At 43.6% G+C, this 22,989-nt stretch overlaps 1 protein-coding gene across 11 annotated transcripts in view; it reads right to left on the bottom strand.

The window, feature by feature from the left end:
* VWA5B2 (von Willebrand factor A domain containing 5B2) overlaps window positions 1-22,989 on the bottom strand; it is a 170,270-nt gene that overhangs the window by 27,996 nt on the left and 119,285 nt on the right. For 9 of the 11 annotated variants that reach the window (XR_008891204.1, XM_056565623.1, XM_056565618.1 and 6 more), the window contains 3 exons: window positions 19,754-19,985; window positions 12,960-13,153; window positions 12,548-12,679 (listed from right to left, as the gene is read on the bottom strand). Coding sequence is in view for 10 of the 11 variants with exons in the window: in XM_056565623.1 (XP_056421598.1) it covers window positions 12,548-12,679; window positions 12,960-13,153; window positions 19,754-19,985 (558 nt within the window). In the remaining variant the exon portion in view is untranslated. The remainder of the gene's footprint in view (window positions 1-12,547; window positions 12,680-12,959; window positions 13,154-19,753; window positions 19,986-22,989) is intronic. The other 2 variants (XM_056565619.1, XM_056565626.1) reach the window with 2 other exon arrangements.

Here is a 22,989-nt window from a genome sequence, read left to right as displayed (position 1 = left end):
GGCTGTTCGGGATAGCTGCGGCTAATCACGGCATCCCGAATAGCTGACAGGACAGCGGGAGGGCCCCTACCTGCCTCCTCGCTGTCCGATCGCCGAATGACTGCTCAGTGCCTGAGATCCAGGCATGAGCAGTCATGAGGCAGAATCGTTGATCACTGGTTTCTTATAAGAAACCAGTGATCAATGATGAAGATCAGTGTGTGCAGTGTTATAGGTCCCTATGGGACCTATAACACTGCAAAAAAAAAAAGTGAAAAAAAAAAAGTTAATAAAGATCATTTAACTCCTCCCCTATTAAAAGTTTTAACCCCCCACCTTTTCCAATAAAAAAAAAAGCACAGTGTAAATAAAAATAAAAATATATGGTATCACTGCGTGCGGAAATGTCCGAATTATAAAAATATATCATTAATTAAACCACTCTGTCAATGGCGTGCGCGCAAAAAAAATTCCAAAACTCCAAAATAGTGCACTTTTGGTCACTTTTTATATCATTTAAAAATGAATATCATAAGTCCTATCAATGCAAAAATGATACCGTTAAAAACTTCAGATCACGGCGCAAAAAATGAGCCCTCATACTGCCCCATACCCAGAAAAATAAAAAAGTTATAGGGGTCAGAAGATGACAATTTTAAACGTATTAATTTTCCTGCATTTAGTTATGATTTTTTCCAGAAGTCCGACAAAATCAAACCTATATAAATAGGGTATCATTTTAATCGTATGGACCTACAGAATAAAGATAAGGTGTCATTTTTACCGAAAAATGTACTACGTAGAAACGGAAGCCCCCAAAAGTTACAAAATGGCTTTTTTTTTTCAATTTTGTCGCACAATGATTTTTTTTCCATTTCACCGTAGATTTTTGGGTAAAATTACTGATATAATTACAAAGTAGAATTGGTGGCGCAAAAAATAAGCCATCATATGGATTTTTAGGTGCAAAATTGAAAGAGTTATGATTTTTTAAAGGCAAGGAGCAAAAAACGAAAATGCAAAAACGGAAAAAACCCCGGTCCTTAAGGGGTTAAAGGCAGCAAGTCTTTACCTAAATTTTCCCATGTAAAATAAATAAAATAATAGATGTTGTATACAAAACTAACATATGATAACATGCTAAAAACTTGTCTAAAGCCTAATGCCTACACATAGATCATGCAAACTGACCCAAATTTACTAATACTGTCTAAATCATAGATGTATGATAAACTAGGTGAATCTTTAGACTGTCTAGCCTATGTTTAGACCAACTATTAGTTGGCTTTAAATGGGCACGGTCATTAAAAAAATAATTTAATATTTGATTCCTTATGCCAAATAAATAACTTTTGTAATTGGCTTCCATTAACAAAAAAAAAAAAAAAAAAAAGTTTTATGTTAGTTTTTCTGTTGTATACTTCTGTCCACCAGGGGTCTCCATTCTTGGCCAGAACACATTCAGTCTGGTAAAAATCTCAGATTTGGGTCTCCTGCTTGTAATGGCAGGAGACCAATCTCAGGAAGTGTTTCTCTGCACTGAGCTTGATTGACAGCTGCATAGAGCCTCACTAAAAGATGCATAGAGCCTGAGGTCTTCTATTCATCACAGTGCTGCAATGATGTGAGGGCGGAAGTGGTCCCCCAGCAGGCTTCAGTGATGTCATGCCTGCTGGGAAACGCCCACTTTCTCCTGCTGGGAGATTGCACTATGTGAGCAAGAAGAAAGGTATGATACAGAGCTTTTTAAAGTGCTGACATTTTTTCAAGGGTGGGAGGAGTGTTAGGAGTAGTTAGGGAACATAGCCTGAGTTAGTTTAGGAAAGTTTATTTGGTGATATGTACTCTTTAACCTTGTTAGAGACTGTGTTGCACCATTCTGTGTCAGATGTTTAAAAGAATCTTTGTCAGCTCTGTGAACTGACACCATTAGATAGCTGTTAGGGTATAAAAACAAACTAACTTTCCTGGAGGTGATAGTGGTTACTAAACTTATAAAATCACCTTTTTATTTCTCAGCCATGTGTCAAGAGGGTGTTGCTATGCAGCTCAACCTGAGGAGTTGTGCCAGACTAACACTTGAGTTTCTTAGCTTGGCCTCCTTGACACTTGACTAAGAAATAAAGAGGACATTGTAAAAGTTTGCAGTTTGCTTTCATACCTGAACAGCTATCTAATGATATATCAAGAAATGCAGTCCCATATCTTTCATTTAAAGGGGTATTCCAGGATATTTTTTATTTGACTATTCTACAGGGGCTGTGAAGTTAGTGTTGTTCATAATATAATGTGTGTACCTGTGTGTGACGGTCTTCTCACAATTCTTCTGTGATTTTCACCCCACTATTTATTTTTACCAGCATACAAAATGACTTGTCTCAAAATTTTCCTAGCTTGCAATGCGGCCGAGGGAGCCTGTCTGCTTCAATGGGTGGAGGGATCAATCTGCAACTAATGCAACAGCTGTAGGCACCCTGATTGAAAACCACAGGTCTTTTGTTTCAATGGGTGGGGTGGCTGATGTGTGAGAGGGAGGAAAATGGCATTGTGGGATTTGTAGTAAAAAAAAACAGGAAATACGGGGGGGCCGTGGCTAGCCATGCACAGAGAAGGTCACTAGCTCGCTGAGCTCCGTCTCCACGGCCCGAACAACGGGGGTAATAACCACTCCACATGCGCCAAAAAAGGTCTGGACAGAACCAGAGGTCAGGGGGACCTACCCTGAAACCGCCGATCCCGATTTCTAACTTCTTCAGCCCCCTCCAGATTCTTCGAGAGCCCGGGAACCAGATGACAGTGCTTTCCAAGATGGCGCCGACCCCTTCTCCTAAGACCGCGCTGCTGCATTCCCCACCCGTCACTCGCAGAAGCGCGGCCGGAGCCGCTGCACGGGGCGGACAACTGAGGGCGTTGCTCGACTTACCAGCGAGGACCCCGACTGTGCAAGACAAAGTTCCTGCAGTCGCACGCCATTGCACGGGCGCTCCGACCGGACGCAACAGGCCGCAGCCTGCGGCCTGCACCGGACTTGAAGAGGACACCACGAGACTCCCCCTGCGCACGGGAACTCAGTGCACCTCATCACAGCCCTCCCTCTCAGACCACCACGAGGGATGGATGGACCACGGCACACGTCCTCCTAGAGGTGAGCCCCTGCAACCAGAAGCGGGTTCGCCTTCCGGCACGGGGAACACGACCCCTGAAAGTCTCCGGCGGCCCCCCTTGCTCCCCGGCTTGGGAGGTGAACGTAGAGGACAGAGACTCAGCCCCTCCATGGCTACTGAGGACGAGGTAGGACCAGAGGGAGAGATTGATCCCACACCTCCCCCCTACAGTTCCCCTCCACGTGCCCTTGATCCTCCTGGGGAGGCGGCTGCTTCCCCTTCCCAAAGCATCCCCTCCATACTTCGTAGCCCTAGAGACTCCCTGTGCTCCCAGCTGTCCCGCTCGGATGCTGATGAGGGTGAAGCTCTGCGCCCCGCTACCTCGACAGCCGGCCCATACCCCTCGGGGTCTGCCCCTGGGACTGCTTGGGATCTTGCTGGCCCGATACTGGCACACGACCCTGCACCAGGCATCCCAGGGTCCCACGATGTGCAACCTGTGACAACTATAGGCCTTCCACCAACTGGGCCCCCTGCAGTTCACCCACAGTTCCAGCACCGCCTCGCCCCACTTCAAAACCTTGGGGACCCGCTTTCCTCAACGCTGCCCCCCCCCGGCTCAAGCGGTCGCCTTGTTAAAGGGGCACCCCGAACTGCAAGCGCTCCTGGCACTCCTGCCTACCAAAAGCGATCTGTCAGCCTTGACACTCGACTTGAAACACGCCTGGCGCCAGGACCTACACCCTGTCCAGCAAGATGTCTCTGACCTACAGGAAAGGGTGAAAGCCCTAGAGGCCTTCCAGACCACGGCGTTGGACACTATGAGAGACATGCAGTCCTCCTTATCTACTCAATCTTCTACACAGCTGGCGATGGCAGACCATCTCGACGACGTGGAGAACAGAAGTCGCCGGAACAACATTCGTATCTGGGGCCTCCCTGAGGCTACGAGGAACCAAGAATTATTCCCCACTGTCACTGGGATCTTCAACTTACTACTGGAGCGCCCCCCGGATACTCACATTGAACTCGACAGAGTACACAGAGCACTCCGAGCGCCAAGTACAGACCCCACGCGCCCACGAGATGTAATATGCAGAGTCCACGAGTATGCCAAGAGTGAGACAGCGGGAGATGTGGACTTTTGACGGAGCAACCTTACAGCTGTACCCTGACCTGTCCAGGCGCACCCTGCGTCAGAGAGCGATTCTACGACCACTATTGCGTGAACTTCAGAATAGAAATTTACCCTACAGATGGGGCTTCCCATTTGCCCTACACGTTACAGCCGGAGAGGTATCGGCCTCCCTGCAGGAACCAAGAGACTTACCGCTCTTCCTTTCCTCGTTGGGCTTGCCGCCCTTGACCCTGCCGGATTGGGACAATTTCCTGAGGGATCCGTATGCTGTGCCACCGGTTTCCAGACCCTCCCAGAGACCCCCAGCGAGACGCCCCAACCCGGGCTGGCCGCAGCCCCAGCGACAGAGAAGATCCAGACGTTCCTCCTTGGGACCCGCCCCAGAGGACTGAGTGACTAGCTTACCTGTCTGTTGCTGGACTCTGACCTGCTCGTCTGGATTAGCATGTGGAGTAATGTGAAATACCTGGCTGTTCCCCTCCTCACCCCTGTGCACCCCCCCCTACCACATATCCCTCCCTCTTTCTCCTCGCCCTCTTCCCTCCTCCCCTATACCCCCCCCCCTACACCGTCCCACCACCCCTGCTGCCTAACGGCTCCCTCCTCTGTACCTTTGCCCCAGCTGCCCTGCCCGTGCTCCCTCCGCCTCCACCCCCTCGCCCACCAGGATGCTAGTCGCCCTGCCCATTGACGCTCTTACAGATCTACCCCCCCCCCACCCAATCCTCCTCTCCAGGTCCTGATCTCGTACCCCCCCCCCTCTCCTTCCACTTCCCTATCTTCCCCCGCCCACCTTGATCAAGTTCCCCCTCCCTCTCCCACCCCTCTACATGTTCGCCCCTCTCCCCCCCTCCCCCCGTCCTCCGACCCTCCTGTGTATTTCCGTCATGTGACCAACTACACTTACTCCTCCTTTTTTGCTCTATACCCAGACCTTTGGTGACCTCACTTACACACTTCCCCCTACCTAATGCTTACCGTGGCCCTCCTAAGGGTCGCTCTCATCGTCCCACCATGGCCGTGGACGTACGCTTTCCATATACTTTGATTTTGACACACCTCAGAGTACCTGAGCTAAGAGCCTTCCCACTGCTGACTTAGCACTACCCCACATAGGGTCGGTGTAGGTACTCTACACCCGTTTGGCAGACGATTTTTTCTGCCACTAGTCTTACCTTGCAGGCGCTTGGGCTTGCTTTTTTGGTTGTTTGTTCTCTTTTTATTTTATTTTTGAGTGTTCTGTTTCCCTGATCCTATTCCTTGGTCCTTTTTTTCCTTTTTATTTTCAGATTGTCTGGTGTGACTCGCCTCCCATCGGGGTCCCTCCACGGTGTCCCATTATTCTACGTTCTGCGGCAGACAGTCATAACGCTCCATGGCGGAAGTGAAGATGGCCACCCTGAATGTTCAGGGATTCAACATTCCGGAGAAGAGGTCACAAATTCTCTACCATATGCACAAAAATAAGGTCAGACTTTTATGCTTGCAGGAGACCCACTTTAAATCAGGCCCTATCCCGGACAGGTTAAGCAGATACTTCACCACCTGGTTCCATGGCTCCAACCCGGACTCCCGCTCGAAGGGAGTGTCCATTGGTATACACCGTTCACTTCCATTCAGTGTACAGGCTGTCCGGGTAGATCCAAACGCTCGCTATCTTTTTATCCGTGGAGCCTTGCTGGACCAGGTGGTGACGGTAGCGACGGTTTATGCCCCTAATAGTGGCCAAGTGCCCTTTTTAATAGCGACTCTGGAGGAACTCTCCTACTTTGCCCAGGGTATGATACTGCTAGGGGGAGACTTTAATGTCCCGATGCACCCACTGCTCGATGCGTCCACACGTCGATCGGCTATCTCCTACCGCCAACTGAGCAGACTTAAGAGGCAATTGCACTCTCTTCAGCTGTGCGACGTGTGGCGCCTCCAGCATCCGGGTGATCGAGACTATACGCACTTCTCTTCCCCTCATAGCTCATATAGCAGGCTAGACTACGTCTTTCTTTCACACTTCCACCTCCCTAGATTATCCTCCTCACAAATTGGCCACCTGTACTTATCCGACCACGCACCGGTGTACTGCACTGTGACGATTCCTTCCTTGACCACCCCGCGGTTTTTGTGGCGGCTTAATGAGTCCCTCCTACTGGACACCCTTTGCCTGTCGGACCTGAAGGCTGCAATCGCACACTTTCAGTCTGACCATGCAAACAATCAGACATCTCAGCCGATCCAATGGGAGGCTCTCAAGAGTGTACTGAGAGGAATCCTGATCAGCCACGGCTCCCGGCTTAAGAGGGAGAAGGCGGCCAAACTGAAGCGCCTCCTTGAGACGCTCCGTGATTTGGAAGCTTTGCACAAACAGACCTTATTAGAGTCCACGCTGAGGGAACTCACCAAAACTAGTCATGAAATCCGCTCCCTCTTAGACGCCTCCCTGAGATAGTATAGTCAGAAATGCGCCTCGACATTTTATGAATGGGGTAATAAGCCAGGCAGGCAGTTGGCAAGAGCTCTCCGTGAGAAGAGGTCAGCGCTATTCATCCCATCCATAAACACATCGTCAGGTAGCAAGTCGTTCATCACGGCCGACATACTTAAGGCTTTTGAAAAATACTACGACCTTTACAATATCCCCGCCCCGTCAACGCCCCCTCCTTCTCCGCTGCCCTCCTTATCCCTGCATGACTACATTCAGAGTACGTCCCTCCCTCGTCTATCTGAGGAGGACATAGAGGCCCTAGAGTCCCCGTTTTCGGAAGAGGAGGTCGCCCAGGCAATATCACATCTTCCTACTGGCAAAAGCCCGGGACCGGACGGATACACGGCCAAGTTTTTCAAAACCCTAAAAGGATAGCCTGCTCCCCATTCTCTGTAAGACGTTTAATAGCATCGCCCCGAACCTGGGTTTTCCCACTGCATCGCTCAGTGCCTATATTACAGTAATTCCCAAAGAGGGACACGACCCGGGTCTTTGCTCCAGCTACCGACCCATATCTCTTCTGAATGTTGACCTTAAACTGTTCGCCAAATTGCTGGCAGACCGTCTAGCGTTGGTCCTCGGCCCCCTAGTCCACCCTGACCAGTCCGGGTTCATGCGCTCCCGAGAGGCGAGAGATAACACTGTTCGAGCCTTCTCGGTAATTAATAGAGCTGCTACACTCAAAAAGCCATTACTGCTCCTCTCTCTCGACGCCGAGAAGGCGTTCGACAGGGTGGACTGGGGATTCCTTAGAGCAACGCTGGAGCAGATAGGCCTGGGTCCTGCCATGATGGGGCGTGTGACGGCCCTGTATCGAGACCCCCAGGCACGGGTGAGAGTCAACGGGTCCCTATCTTCCCCATTTCCCATCCGAAACGGAACGCGCCAGGGGTGCCCGCTCTCCCCCCTCCTCTACATCTTATGTATGGAGCATTTATTGACTGCCCTGAGATCTGATCCGGACGTTCAGGGGTTTACCCTAGAGGGGAGCGGGCACCTCTGCTCTTTCGCAGACGACCTCCTACTCTACTTAGCCTCTCCATGCACATCCCTACCGGCCGCATTGACGGTCATGCGGCAGTACTCCCACTATAGCAACCATAGGATTAACATGTCCAAAAGTGTGGCCTTGCCGATAGCCCTCCCGGTGGACACCGTAGAGGGTCTCAAGAGAGAACACCCTTTTCAATGGACCACTGAGTCCTTTAAATACATGGGCGTACACATTCCATTAAATCCGGGAGCTACCTTTGCCCTTAACTTCCAGACTCTGTCGACGACTCTAGACAGGGACCTGCGTAAATGGACAACTGGCACCTTCTCTTGGCTGGGGCGAGCTAATATAGTTAAAATGAACTTTCTACCCCGCTTGCTATACCTATTCCAGGCGATCCCACTGGCGCTCCCGCGCTCTTACTTCCAAAAACTAGACAAAATGATACGCTCCTTCATATGGGCGGGACGACCGTCTAGGATATCTGTCAGGGTTCTGTTCAGGAGGAAGCAGACAGGTGGTCTGGCGGTACCGGACTGTCAGGCTTACTATGTAGCAGCTACCTTGACCCGACTCCTAGATTTCATCCACGGTTACGGTTCTAAACAATGGGTGGCGCTGGAAGCGTATGGGACTGCCACAGATATAGCCCTGTACCCTTGGTTGCCACCGAACACATACTCTCCTCGGGTGCTGGAGTCTCTACCCTGGGTGTCCAGGGAACTGATCGTTTCCCTGAACAGATACTTGAGGAGGTCCCAGATCATGGCGGCCGATGGCCCTCTGACCCCGATCCTTGGTAACCCTAGTTTCCCACCGGGCATGATGACTGAATCCTTCCTAGGTCATTCCTCGCCCCCGCCCCTGCCCATCAGATGTTTCCTCAGCGGTACTCAGCTGAAACCCTACACGGAACTAGTGCCGACACACCTCAGGACGCCTCTAAGTCAGATGCAGTACCTTCAGCTGAGACACTTCATTAACACAACAGGACGTTCCTTAAGGCTTGCCCGACCCCTCCTGCCCTTTGAAGAGCTGTGTGTTTCTTCCTCCCCGGTTTACAAAGCAGTTTCCCAAGTGTACAGCCTTCTCATGGAAGAAGCGGCTCGTGAACCCCCTAAATTCGAAGCGGCCTAGGAGGAGGAACTACACACCACCATCGCTCGTTCTGATTGGTCGACAGCTTATGTAATGTGCCACAAGATGTCTATATCATGTAGGGCGCAAGAAACTAACTATAAGATCTTAGCTAGGTGGTATAGGGTACCGGCCTTGTTACATAAATTCTACCCTGCAGTGTCTGACCTTTGTTGGCGCTGCGGCACAGAGACGGGGACCATGTCACATATCTGGTGGTCCTGCCCCTCCCTTACAACCTTTTGGTCTACGGTGATAGACTGAATTGCCCTAGTGACGGGGGTGACATACCCCAATGACCCGAAGGGACTTCTCCTGTCTATCATACCCACCTCTAGGAAATCGCCTGCTAGACTCTTAGCTAACATGATGCTCATGGCAGCCAGGTCAGTGATACCCAAGAAATGGAAGAACTGTGCTCCCCCAACAATAACTGACTGGTACAAAGAGATTCTGTTTGTGAGCCGCATGGAGGAACTCGTGGCCGACTCGAGTGACCGCCCCGCTAGATACATATCGATATGGGGCCCATGGCTGCACTTCCTTAATTCCCGGCTCTATAGGGAGGCCTAGAGAAACAGATTCCACCCCTCCCCCTCCCCCCCTTCTTACTTAGAGAGGCCTCTCCCCTGGAATTGACTGTCGTGTCGCAGGACTATGAGGACATTCCGAGATTGGGGACCCTGGCGGCGACCGCGACTCCAACCTCAAGTAAGTGCTCCTACTGCAGTCTTGAAGTATCCTCCTCACACCGACCACAGCTATGCTGATTCTGACCCTTTTTCTTTTCTTTTTAATTTTCTCTTTTATTTCTATTCTCAGCATTCCCCACTTTTCTACTCCCCCTTCCCCCATTTTTATACTTACCTGTTCATTCCTACAGTTATTACCTGGTTTTCTTATTATTGATGCAATGTTGTGACTTGCTGTTCAGGATCATCTAACTAGCCGCGGCATCCCTATTTCGATGATAAATTGTTGTAGGAGCGATGGTGATGACTTAAGCTCCCCGCTTTTCTACTGCTATTATTGCCTTCATAACCGTGGCTTGTTTAACTATGTTTTTCTTAATAAAGCATTGCTTGGATTATAATAAAAAAAAAAAAAAAACAGGAAATACAAGTTCACAAAAAGCTAGCCACAGTGTTATGGTAATATCATGACATAGCCATTTAGCCCCAAGACAAGCGCAGATCCTTCCTAAGCATGTCCATTACTGTCCGCCAGGTACGTACTAAAATCACCTTATTGTGGATAACCCTTTTAACCTCTTAAGGACCCAGGACGTATGGGTACGTCCTGGGTCCCGGTCCTGCGATATAACGTGGGGTCACAAGGTGACCCAGCATCATATCGTGGCGGGCCCGGCGTCATAGTGAAGCCGAAACCCACCGCTAATAACGCGCGGCACTGATCGTGGTGCCACGCGCTATTAACCCTTTAGCCGCGCACTCAAAGCTGAGCCACTCGGCTAAAAACGAAAGTAAAAGTGCCCGGCTAGCTCAGGGAGCTGTTCGGGATCGCCGCGGTATAATCGCGGCATCCTGAACAGCTGTAGCACAGGAGGAGGTCTTCTTACCTTCTCCTGCGCTGTCCGATCGCCGAATGAATGCTTCAAGCCTGAGATCCAGGCTTGAGCATTCAATCGCCGAAAACACTGATTGATCCATTCCTATGGAGATGCATCAATCAGTGTAAAAGATCAGTTAATGCAATGTTATAGCCCCCTATAGGAGCTATAATATTGCATAAGAAAAGTGTAAAAAAATCATTAACCCTTTCAATTATCCCTTCCCCTAATAAAAGTTTGAATCACCCAGCATTTCCAAGAATAAAAACACAGTGTAAATAAAAATAAACATATGTGGTATCGCCGCGTGTGGAAATGTCCGAATTATAAAAATATACCACTTTTTAACCCCACGTTCAATGGCGTATGCGCAAAAAAAATTCCAAAGTCCAAAATAGCGCATTTTTGATCACTTTTTATACCACAAATATAATAATAAAAAGTGATGAAAAAGTCTGATCAGAACAAAAATGGTACCGCTAAAAACTTCAGATCATGGCGCAAAAAATGAGCCCCCATAGCGCCCTGAACACAGAAAAATAAAAAAGTTATAGGGGTCAGAAGATGACCATTTTAAACCTATAAATTTTCCTGAATGCATTCATGATTTTTTTCTGAAGTGATACAAAATCAAACCTATATAAGTAGGGTATCATTTTAACCATATGGACCTACAGAATAAAGATAAGGTGTCATTTTCTGCCGAAAAATGTACTGCGTAAAATCGGAAGCCCCCAAAACTTACAATAGTGTTTTTTCATCAATTTTTTCGCACATTGATTTTTTTTTACCGTTTCACCGTAGATTTTTGAGTAAAATGACTAATGTCATTACAAAGTAGAATTAGTGACGCAAAAAATAAGCCATCATATAGAATTTTAGGTGAAAATTTTAAAGAGTTATGATTTTTTAAAATTAAGGAGGAAAAATTGAAAATGAAAAAACCGAAAAAGCCCGGTTAAGCTAGATTTAACAATGCATACTTTTGCAACTTTTGGTGCATTTTTATTATCAGCGAAGCCAGGAATGGATACTAGATAGAGCAAAATAATAAAAGAAATAACATTTTTGAAAAGCAGTTATTATTCCAAAAGTCACAATGGAAACAATAGTGAGCATAATCAGCTGCAAAAAAACATGCAGCATATCCTGTACATGTGAACGTACCCTAAGGGCACATTCACAAGTGAATATTTTTGCTGCCCACTGAAGTCAATGGGCAGCAAAATCTGCTGAAGCAGATATGCAGCAGAAAGTATGCACGTGTGAACACACCCTTAAAGGTGCGTTTACACGTGTATTTTTGTTGCAGATCTGCAGCAGATTTTGCTGCCTTTAGACTTTAATGGAGAGCAAAATCACCTGAAGCAAATCTGCAGCAGAAAATGCGCACGTGTGAACGCACCCTTAAAAGAGTAACTCTAATTAAAACCAATTCCAATATTTCTAATATACTTTGTTGAAAAAAAAAAAAAAACGTTTTCCGTTTTATTTGTGCTTAAAAAGGCTCAAGAGCACATTTCCCCCCCATATGAAACACAGACTTTGGACCGAAGCCCAAACACAGGAAGTGCAGCCTGGAGTGCTGAGGGGGGGATGTCCAACCAACAGCATATGGCAGTTAAGCATGGGAGGAGCTATGATTGGATGAGGCTGGACACACACCCCTCAGCCTCAGCCCTTCAGGCTGCACTTCCTGTGTTTGGGCTTCGATCCAAAGTCTGTGTATGAGATGGGGGAAAATGTGCTCTTGAGCTTTTTTAAGCACAAATAAAACATAGAAAACGTCATTTTTTTAAACAAAGTATATTAGAAATATTTTTTATTTACCATAAGGAGTGCAATAGCAAAAAAAATTTTAATGAGAGTGACCATTTAAGCACTATTTTCCAGGGTCCCTATTCTGTGATTCATTTTCAAGAAATGAAAGGGGGTAAACACCATCCATCACTACTGATTACTAAGTTTCATTTCTTACCAGTGCGACTACCTCCCTGTTTACTTTCTCTTTTCAGATACATAACAGAATTATATTTTAAGCGCTGTCACTTCCAAAATGTTTTAATAGAAGAGTAACTTCCCCCACTTATCAATTAAGTTTTTTTCAATATTTCTTAAGGGAATCATTTTATTTCTTTCTATTTACCACTGGGGTGCAGGATAATTTCTAGAGCACGGTCACAATTGTACTCTTCAGCCAGACTGATCCAAATGGAGGAAGCCGAGACTGCAAAAGGACTTGCATCAGCACGAAGAGCATGAGATGGGCTCTCAATACCTGCAGAACGGACATTAGGTTTATACATTTCTAAAATCAGCAGGAATATGCATGCAACATGGCTATGCTCACATCTATGTTATGTTTTAGACCTGTCAGATCTGTCAGGTTATGGATCCCAGGGAACACAGTGAAAAATAACAGGGTCCTTTCAGGTTAAGTTTTGTTTTTAAAAATAGAATAGCACTATATGCTGCCATATTCTTGTTATCAGAACTGTCAATGAAGGCAGTGTGAACATAGTCATAAAGTGTGCATTATTAAGTAATATTTTACTTGCCTGCCAAAAGACAAGGGCCTTGGACCTGTAGACGAAAACTGAAATGATAACATTGGGGATTGGTAGCTAAGCCAGTTAGAGCAGTTGAAAGGGATTTATGACGTGTGGCAGCCAGTGTCTGTGATGGAGAATCTGTTAGCAACACCCAAGGACTAGCTCCTGTCCCGCTCACACCACCGAAGCAACTGGCAGGACTGTAAGACATGGAATAAATAAATATTATTATCCAAAAATAACACTTATTAACAGCCATGTGTGTTTTGAGAGGATATAACCAATAACAATACAATAACAGCATGCAAAAATCATTTAAACAATGTATTACATTCATGAAGGTACTAAAAGCCTTGCAACTTCTGACCAAAAAGAAACAATACATGTGATGTACAATGCATTTGGAAAGTCTTCAAACCCTTTTACTTACTCCATGTTTTTTTTTTTTTAATGTTAGAGCCATGAGCAAAATAGAGTAAAATAAAATGTAAAAAATCCCTCATCATCTGCACTCAATACCCCATAAAGTAAAAATAAAAAGTTAGAAATCTTTGGTTGGAAGGGGACACTCTGTGGACAGCCAATATGAGATCTCTCCAGAGATCTGGGCCACTCAAGGCTGAGCTGGTCCACTCAAGGACATTGACAGAATTTTTCCTAAGCCACTCCTGCATTGTCCCTTAGAACTGAGGCCATACCTTAAAGAGTAGCTATCACTAAATTAAATTTCCCTATTCCCCCTCCCCATCTGTCCCTGACACTAACTACATCTATCCCTGTCTGAATTTCTGCCCAAATCCCCATAAAAATACCTTTGGAAAAACGTCTGCAGGAGATCAGAGTTGAGCTCTCTGGTGAGGGCAGGAAGTGGGCGGCCCCGGCAGGCGCGACGTCATCTGAAGCCTGGGCGGGGCTCTCTTCCGCCCGTCTCCTCTCTCTTTCCTGCAGCTCGCATACTGTAATGAATGAGGAGAGGGAGATGCAGGGGGGCGGGGATATTTAAATTTTGCACACCGCACGCACACGATCGCTGTACTCGCTCTCTGCCTGTTATAGGAAACAGGCAGAGAGTGAGCACAGTCCCTCTCCTCATTCAAGTGAACGTGCGTTTCGGACCACACTGGGCCACGCTTACAAACGTAAAAAAAAAAAAACACATAAAACATGATTATTTTAAAATAAAATATATTAGAAACATTTTTTTTTTTACATAATCTATTCAATAAAATAAAAATTTTTTTTATAGAGAGTACCCATTTAAAGCTTGGTTTCATCCGACAAGAGAATCTTGTTCCTCAAAATCAGAGTCCTTTAGATGCTTTTTTTTTTTTTTGCAAACTCCAGCTTTTGTGTGTCTTTTTACTGAGAGGAGACTTCTTTCTGGTCACTCTGCCATAAAGCCCAGATTGGCGGAGTGCTGCAGTGATGGTTGATTCTCTGGAAGTTTCTCCCATCTACACACAGGATCTTTGGAGCTCAGCCATAGAAACCACTAGATTCTTGGTCACCATTTTTACAAAGGCACTTCGTTTGCCTGGGTGGGACAGCCAACCCCAGGAAGAACCTCTTATACAGCAGAAATTTTTGTACCATTCTCCAGATCTGCTCTCTGGTAGTTCTTTCCTCATGGCTTGGGTTTTGCTCTGATATGCATGGTCAGTGGTAAGACCTTATATAGACTGGGGTGGGTCTTTAACCCCTTAAGGACTCAGCCCATTTTGGCCTTAACCCCTTAAGGACCAGGCCAATTTTATTTTAGTGTTTTTGTTTATTCGTACTCGCCTTCTAAAATCCTAACTCTTTTATATTTCCATCTACAGACCCATATAAGGGCTTGTTTTTTGCGTGACCAATTGTACTTTGTAATGAAACCTTTCATTTTACCATAAAATGTACGGCGAACCCCCCAAAAAAAATTTAAGGGAGGAAATTTCAATGAAAACTACAATGTTGCACATTGGAGGGTTTTGTTATCACACTGTACACTTTACGGTAAAAATGACACCTGTTCTGTATTCTGTGGGTCAATACGATTAAAATGATACCCATGGCTAGAAACTTTTATATTTTTGTATCGCTTAAAAATAATCAGTGATCTAAAATTCCCCTATTTTGACCACCTATAACTTTTTCATTTTTCCGTATATAGGGCGGTATGAGGGCTAATATTTTGTGCCGTCATCTGTACTTTTTATCGATACCACAATTGCCTATATAAAACCTTTAGATAATTTTTTTTTAATAAAATGTGACAAAAAAAAAGCAGCATTTTTGGGCTTTTTTTTATTTTTTACATTTACGCCATTCACCACACGGGATTATAAAAATTATATTTTGATAGTTCGGACATTAAAGCAGGCGGCTATACCAAATATGTTTATAGAAAAAAAATTACGCTTTTTGGGGGTAAAATTGGGAAAACGGACAAATTTTTTTGTTATTGGGGGAGTTTTTTTTATTTTTTACTTTTTATGTTTACATTTTTCAATTTTTTTTATTTATTTATTTTTTTTTTTACACTTTTTATGTCCCCATAGGGGACTATCTATAGCAATCATTTGATTGCTAATACTATTAAGTGCTATGCATAGGATATAGCACCGATCAGTATTATTGGTGATCTTCCGCTCTGGTCTGCTCGATCTCAGACCAGAGCAGAAGACCCCGGGAGACAGCCGGAGCCAGGTGGGTGGACCGCCGGCCGCCATGATCGGATCACCGTGGCAGCACTGCGGGCGATCCGATCATCCAAAGTACCGCACTGCCGCATATACCGTGATCTGTAGTGATCACGGCATCTGAGGGGTTAATGGCGGATATCTGCGGGATCGCGGATGTCGGCCATTACTGGTGGGTCCCCAGCTGCTGCTAGCAGCCAGAACCTGCCATGTATGATGCGAGCACCGTTCCAATGCTCACGGTCATACACAGGACGTAAATGTATGTCCTGGTGCGGGAAGTACCGCCAAACTAGGACGTACATTTACGTCTGTGGTCGTTAAGGGGTTAAGGACTCTAAATTTTATTTTTAAGTTTTCGTTTTTTCCTCCTAGTCTTCAAAAAATCATAACTTTTATATTTTCATCCACAGACTAGTATGAGGGCTTGTTTTTTGCGCAATCAGTTGTCCGTTGTAATGCCATCACTACCTTTACCATAAAATGTATGGTGCAACCAAAAAAATACTATTTGTGTGGGGAAATGAAAAAGAAAACCGCAATTGTGCAAATTTTGGAAGGCTTCGTTTTCACGTCGTACAATTTACAGTAAAAATGACGTGTTCTTTATTCTATGGGTCAATACGATTAAAATGATACCCATGATTACATACTTTTCTGTTACTGTTGCCCTTAAAAAAAAAAAAAAAAAACTTTTTAACCAAATTAGTACATTTAAAGTCCCTCTATTTTGAAGACCTATAAGTTTTTCATTTTTCCGTATAAGCGGTGGTATGAGGGCTCATTTTTTGCACCGTAATATTTTTTATTGATACCATATTTGCATTTATAAAACTTAATACATTTTTATAAAAATGTTTATAAAATGTTATAAATTTTTGACTTTTTTTCTACGTTCACACTGTTCACTGTACGGTATCATCAACAGTATATTTTAATAGTTCAGATATTTACGCACGTGGAGATACCAAATATGTTTATAAAACATTTTTTTTTTACACTTTTTGGGGGTGAAATGAGGAAAATGGGCAGTTGACATTTTTATTGGGGGAGTGGATTTCTCACATTTCCTTTTTTTTTTTTTTTTTTTACACTTTAATGCACTTTTTTTAATACACTTTTATAGCAATCATTCGATTTCTAATACTGTTCAGTGCTATCTGTCATCTTCTGCGTCTGCGTGGAAGGCAGCGGAGGCAGGTAACGGGACCTCCGTCTGCCATTCTGGATGCGATCCAATCACCCATTTAAGTGACTGAAACGCTGCAGATGCCGTGATCTCTATTGATCAAGGCATCTGAGGGGTTAATGGCGGACATCTGTGCATCAGGACCTGCCACGCGTGTCCTGCGTCTTTAAGGGGTTCAAAATCATATCTAATCAACTGAATTTACCACAGGTGACTCCATTCAAAGTGTAGAAGCATCTTCAAGATGATCATGAGAAAAGGAGGCCCCTAGAGCTAAATGGAGCAAGTGTCATAGCAAAGAGTGTAAATACTTATGCCCATGCAAAATTATTTTTCCCCTTTTGAAAAATTTGCAAAAAATTCTAAAATTCTGTTTTCACATTTGGGGCACTGATGAATGATTGGAAAAAAATATGTTTTATTTTATTTTCTAAAGACTTTTCAAAAGCATTGTAGATGTCATTTTATATTGGAAATACCCATTTATTGTTTATAGACACCACGCAAAATCTTATAACCAATCTGCCATACCACTAAAACCGCCTCCCTACCTTTGCGTAGATCCACCTTGAGGCATCAATACAGGCCTGACCAATCGAAGCTTGGCCTTTATAAGACCTCAAAAAAGTATCCAGTGGTATCCTGCCTCACTAAATTGCTAGCAAATACTTTAGGTTTCGAGGTTGGGCCTACATGGATCAAACTTGTTTTTTTTTTAGCACATCCTACATTTTGCTTGATCAAAATTAAATCTGAGAAGGTTTGAAGTCAAGCAATCAACTTAAAACTTTTTGTCATGTTCCACAAACCAATTGCTAACAATTTTTGCAGAGTGTCATGGACAGTTATCCTGCTAAAAGAGGTCACTGTCTGTTGCTATGAAGGGACATTACTTGGTCTGCAACAAGGTTTAGGTATTTATGTGGATGTTACCTTGACACATTCTACCAGGGCACACTGTTTTCCAGCAGCATATTGCCCAGAGCATCACACTGCCTAGGCCTGCCTGTCTTATTTTAGCATGGGCACTCTAACCAGTCTTCAGCTATTCAGCAACATACACATGTTCTGATACTTTACGGATAAAATCAATGTTTTTTTATTAAGTAATTTGTGCTATATTAGCTCTGGAATAGGGACCAGACGAACTAGCCTTCACTCCCCACAAACATCAGTGAGTCTTTGGCATCCAAGACCCTTTCAGTGGTTTACCACTTGGCCTTCTTTTATTAGGTATTAACTACTGCATAAACCCCAAAAGACCTGTAATTGTGGCCATTGCCTTATATATCCCACCCCATTACAGGTGCCACTGCCACAAGATAATCAGTGTTTAATGTTATGGCTGATTGGATGTGGTATTTAGCAAAGGCTTATAGTAGCTCCTGGCATATTCATGTCTATTAGGTTATGATGTGAAGTTGATAAATGTTGGAATAAAAGTGGATATGCATTGTGAGGCAAATATTATTTCAAAGCAGCACTTTGCAAACTTTTGAATTACAATTTAAAAAAAAAGCATTAGCCTGACATAGCTATTCTTACTGGGAATAATACTATTTTAACACCATAACCTTCTCTGTTTAAAAAAAAATAAAAAAATTTCTAGGACTTGGGAACAAAAGAGCTTAGAAGGTTTATCAGTAAGTTTGCTTAGAACTACTAAACAATCAATGGGAATTATGGTACAGTATATGCCAGATACCCCTTTATCACCCAGCAAATTTGGCTTACATTTTTTTCCCTTCTCACATTCTACGACCGATAACTTTTTTATTTTGCCACTGACAAAGTCGTATTAGGGGGTTCTTTTTTTTGTGGGGCAAGTTGTACTTTTCATTGGCAGAGTTTCTTTCATTATATATTTTTTTTAAAAGGCAACACTGAAAAAAAATATGGAGTTGTGCAATTTTGTGGCGCTGTTATTTTTTTAAGATTTACAATACAGTAAATCTGATATGCTACCTTCATTCTATGGGACAGTATGATTCCAATGATACACATGCATATTAGCTGTGACAGAGTGAAGGGCTTCCAGCAGAGAAATCCAAAGCTTATTGTACTGGAAGGCTACAGTTTTTTAAAGTAAAAATAAACAGGATATGTATACAACTTTATGAGACCTGATAAGTACTGTTTTTCTTCTTCAAAATACACCTTTAAACCTTGCATTATTTCTTCTAAGTGTCTTAAACCTGCAAGCAACACAGTGACAGCAGAAACAATGCATCTTCTTCATACAGATGCCTTGGTATTTAACCCCTTCCCGCAGACTGCCGTTTATAAACGGCGGGTTGTGCAGTGCGTTCGCGCACCCCACCGTTTATAAAAGGCATACAGTTAACCCGTCGCTGCGCAGCATCGCACGGGTTAACTGGCAGAATTCCCGCGGCTAGTGGCGAGAGACGAGTTCTGCCTGACATCCCAGGACCATCTGTGATTGGTCCTGGGATTAGAGCCCTGTGATTGATCCCTGTGGACCAATCACAGTGTCTCTGTGTCTTTGTAACACTAACACTGGCTCCGAAGCTTTCAGTTCAGTCAGAATAACGATCGGAGCCAGTGTTACACTGTAGCAGAGTGACAGAAGATTGTTAAAAGCTTTTTTAAAGTAATTTAGTTTACATTATACCTTCGAGGTTACGGCACCTGTTGGAGTGGTATAATAGACTGGTTCCATAAGACAGAATAGTGGACTGTTTAGTTTGAATGCAAAACTTACTGATAGCCTTCAAATCTCTTTATATTGGGATATTTCCTAATGATGCAGTAAATATTGTATGTGTGCTTTGGATGTAGTATTCAGGTCAAAAAGCTATTGTAACAAATAATTTTGATGAGTACAGCTGCAGTACAAAATTCTTAAATATAGTGATTCCCAACATTTGTTTCACACATAATCTATAGCCCCAGTACACAGAACGCACAATCACCATGAGCACAACCTGTCGTCACACAGACCATCCCCATGCTCGCTGGGATCCCCTGGATTCAGTGCCATGGGAGTGAGTGTTGAGTTCAGGGTCACACGTACAGCTCCTCCAGGAAGTGTCTGCAGCTCTCTGCTACTTTGCAGAGTCACACTGACTACTGCGGAGGGATGTACAGATCCCACACTAAGCACAAACACACTGTGTGCTGTGTCTGGGTCTAAAACAAGGTGTCCTAAAAACACAGAAAAGAAAGAAAAATCAGCTGAATTGGGATAAACAAGAGCAAATCAAAACACAATGTATGTGTGGGCTGCCTTGCTTTTTTAAGCAGTGTTCACATATGCATAATCATTTCCTTTTTTTTTTTTGTTTCATTATAGCAAAAAACAAAAAAGGACATTGAACCAAATTGTACAATGGATACCAGTGGCATCTGTCAGATTCTGTTGTGTTGATTATAGAATACAACTGAATCATGTGTTATTTTTCTTGTGAAACGTTTAAGATTTGCTTACTGAAATCTGTATTTCTTGGAGACCAAAGGCAGCACAACAAATGGGTTAAAAGGTCTCCTTTAACCTCAACAAAAGCTTGTATCTTAACAATATACAAACATAAATAACCAGCGACCGGACCCCCCTCGAGGTTAGTAGACTAAATAGGCTCAAAAGGCTCCCTTGATAGGTGTTTTAGGACCACAGAGAGATCCCAGTAGAGTACCGGATCATAGAACTGGGATCTTAACCTAGAAATTGCTCTTAAGAATCTAGAAATTAACTGAACTTTAGAGAAAACTCCATCCAGATGGGCGTTACTGGTAGTCAAGTGGACTCTTCGCATGTTTGGCTAAGACATCTAGGTCCATACACCTTGCAGAATAAATTCGCGAAGCTCTAGAATAAATTGAGTGTGAAAGGCTAATAAGGTGTTGATAACCTCATCTGACTGACCTCTAGCCTTCAGTAATTCTTGTTCATGAACCATGCTGTTGAAGGCAAGCCAGATCTTGATAAAAAGGACCTGCTTAAAGAGACTTAGTGAAAGTTTCTAGGTGATGTTCTAGATCTGCCTTTAAAAGGTTTTTCTGGGCTTAGACTGCTTTCACACTATAAAATTAATCCGTTTTAAAGATCCATTTCATGTTCCGTTATGAAACCCCTGAAAATCGGCCATTAAATGTCCGTTAGAAAATCCCATACGTCCGTTCGAAAATCCCATTATAGGCTATTGGATTTTTACATTATCCGTTTTAATCCGTTATAGTCCGTTATGAACAACGGACGTTATTTTGTGACGGAAGATAGTAACGAAAGAAATAGTGCATGAACTATTTCTTCTGTTCATTCTCCAGTCACAAAATAACATCCGTTATTAATAACGGACTATAACGTTATTAATAACGGACCAATGCTGACTGCTTGGACCCCCAATGATCACAGGAATGGAGGCCTCTTGTCCTCTGAGCAAATGGAGCAATAGCACCAATGCTTGGTCACCAATCTATACACTCTCTATAGAACTTCCCACTACAGCACTTAACTATGTTTGGAAGTCCCACAGTAAATGGAGCAATGGCCAAAAACACACTGCCAACTCCGTACACTCGGCAGACAAGGGGCTCAATTCTTATGACTGGTGGGAGCCACATCAGTCAGGCTTTACGCAGTAAGCCAGTTATTCCCTACTACTATTAATTCCTTGAATCGTAACTCTCATTAAAACACATTTTTGCTATTGCACTCCTTATGTTAAATAAAAAATATTTCTATTATACTTTGCTTAAAAAAAAAAAGTTTTCTATGTTTTATTTGTGCTTAAAAAAGCTCAAGAGCACATTTTCCCCCATCTCATACACAGACTCAGGACCGAAGCCCAAACACAGGAAGTGAAGTCTGGAGTGCTGGCGGGGGGTGTCCAGCCTCATCCAATCATAGCTCTTCTCACACTTAACTCCCATATGCTGTTGGCTGGACACACCTCCCGCAGCACTCCAGGCTGCACTTCCTGTGTTTGGGCTTTGGTCCAAAGTCTTTGTAAGAGATGGGGGGGAAATGTGCTCTTTTTTAAGCACAAATAAAGCATAGAAGACTTCATTTTTTTTTTTTTTAAACTAAAAAGTATATTAGAATTATTTTTCATTTACCATAAGGAGTGCAATAGAAAAACTTGTTTTAATGATAGTGGCCATTTAAGGAAACAAACCATTTTGATCTTTAGGACACAGAAAATGTAAATTTCAACTCTTATTCTCCCATCCATTTTTTTGCAAGAGCAATTGCACTTTGTAAAGACATTACTCATGTTACCATAAAAAATATGGCAAAAAAATATATATATATAATAATAATATATATTTTTGTAGGGAAATCTTCTCAGCACACACTGCTGTTTTCCTTTGTAGATCTAATGCACACAGATAGTGAAAGTAATTGGCTGGTAGCCATTATGCAGAGCTGCACTGACTTCTTGGAGTTGTAGTCTGTGCTGCAAGCAAGGAAAAATAATATTTAGGAGACATCAGGGACTAAAGGAGCTGCTAAAATCATATGGATAACTACAGGGGACACAGAACATGTGTGGTGGCTTTGGGGCATTTTTATTTTCTTAACTTCCCCGGAGTACCCCTTTAAACTAAAATGTTTATTTTTATTTTGTGGGTCAATGCAATTAAAATGATACCCATGATTATATGCTTTACTTTTATTGTACTGCCTTTTAAGAAATTTTTTTTTTAACAAAATAAGTATGTTTACAATTGCCCTTATTAGACCCCTAACATTTAATTTTCTTTTTACAAGGCTGTGTAAGGGCTAATTTTTTGTGCAGTCACCCTTAAGTTGCAGCACAATTTCTGTTTAGATTTAACTTTTTGATCCTTTTTATAATTTTTTTTCTAACATATGATGTGACCAAAACTATGTAGTGAGCACTGCTCCTGCGCTTGCTTCATAGCTGCACCATAAATGTAAGGCGCAGTGCAAGAAGTTACTCACTGAAGTGCCGTACATTTGCAGCGCGTGTCCTTAAGTAGATAATCTTGGGATAATCCTCTTTAAAACGTATGACTTTAAACCTCTTTTTTATATTTTTATTTTTTTACACTTTTGCTATCAAACATAAATAAAATGAGTGAATTACAAAATAAAGAAATGCAGTATAACCCCCTACCAATATATTTTCTGATAGAAAACAACTGGATCATTGTGAAAATGCAATCCAGTTCTATACAGTCATGG

This window comes from Hyla sarda, chromosome 3, assembly GCF_029499605.1.
Source record: "Hyla sarda isolate aHylSar1 chromosome 3, aHylSar1.hap1, whole genome shotgun sequence".
NCBI lineage: Eukaryota > Metazoa > Chordata > Amphibia > Anura > Hylidae > Hyla > Hyla sarda.
The sequence above is the reverse complement of the archived record's forward strand: the minus strand, read 5'-3'. Positions and strand labels throughout refer to the sequence as shown.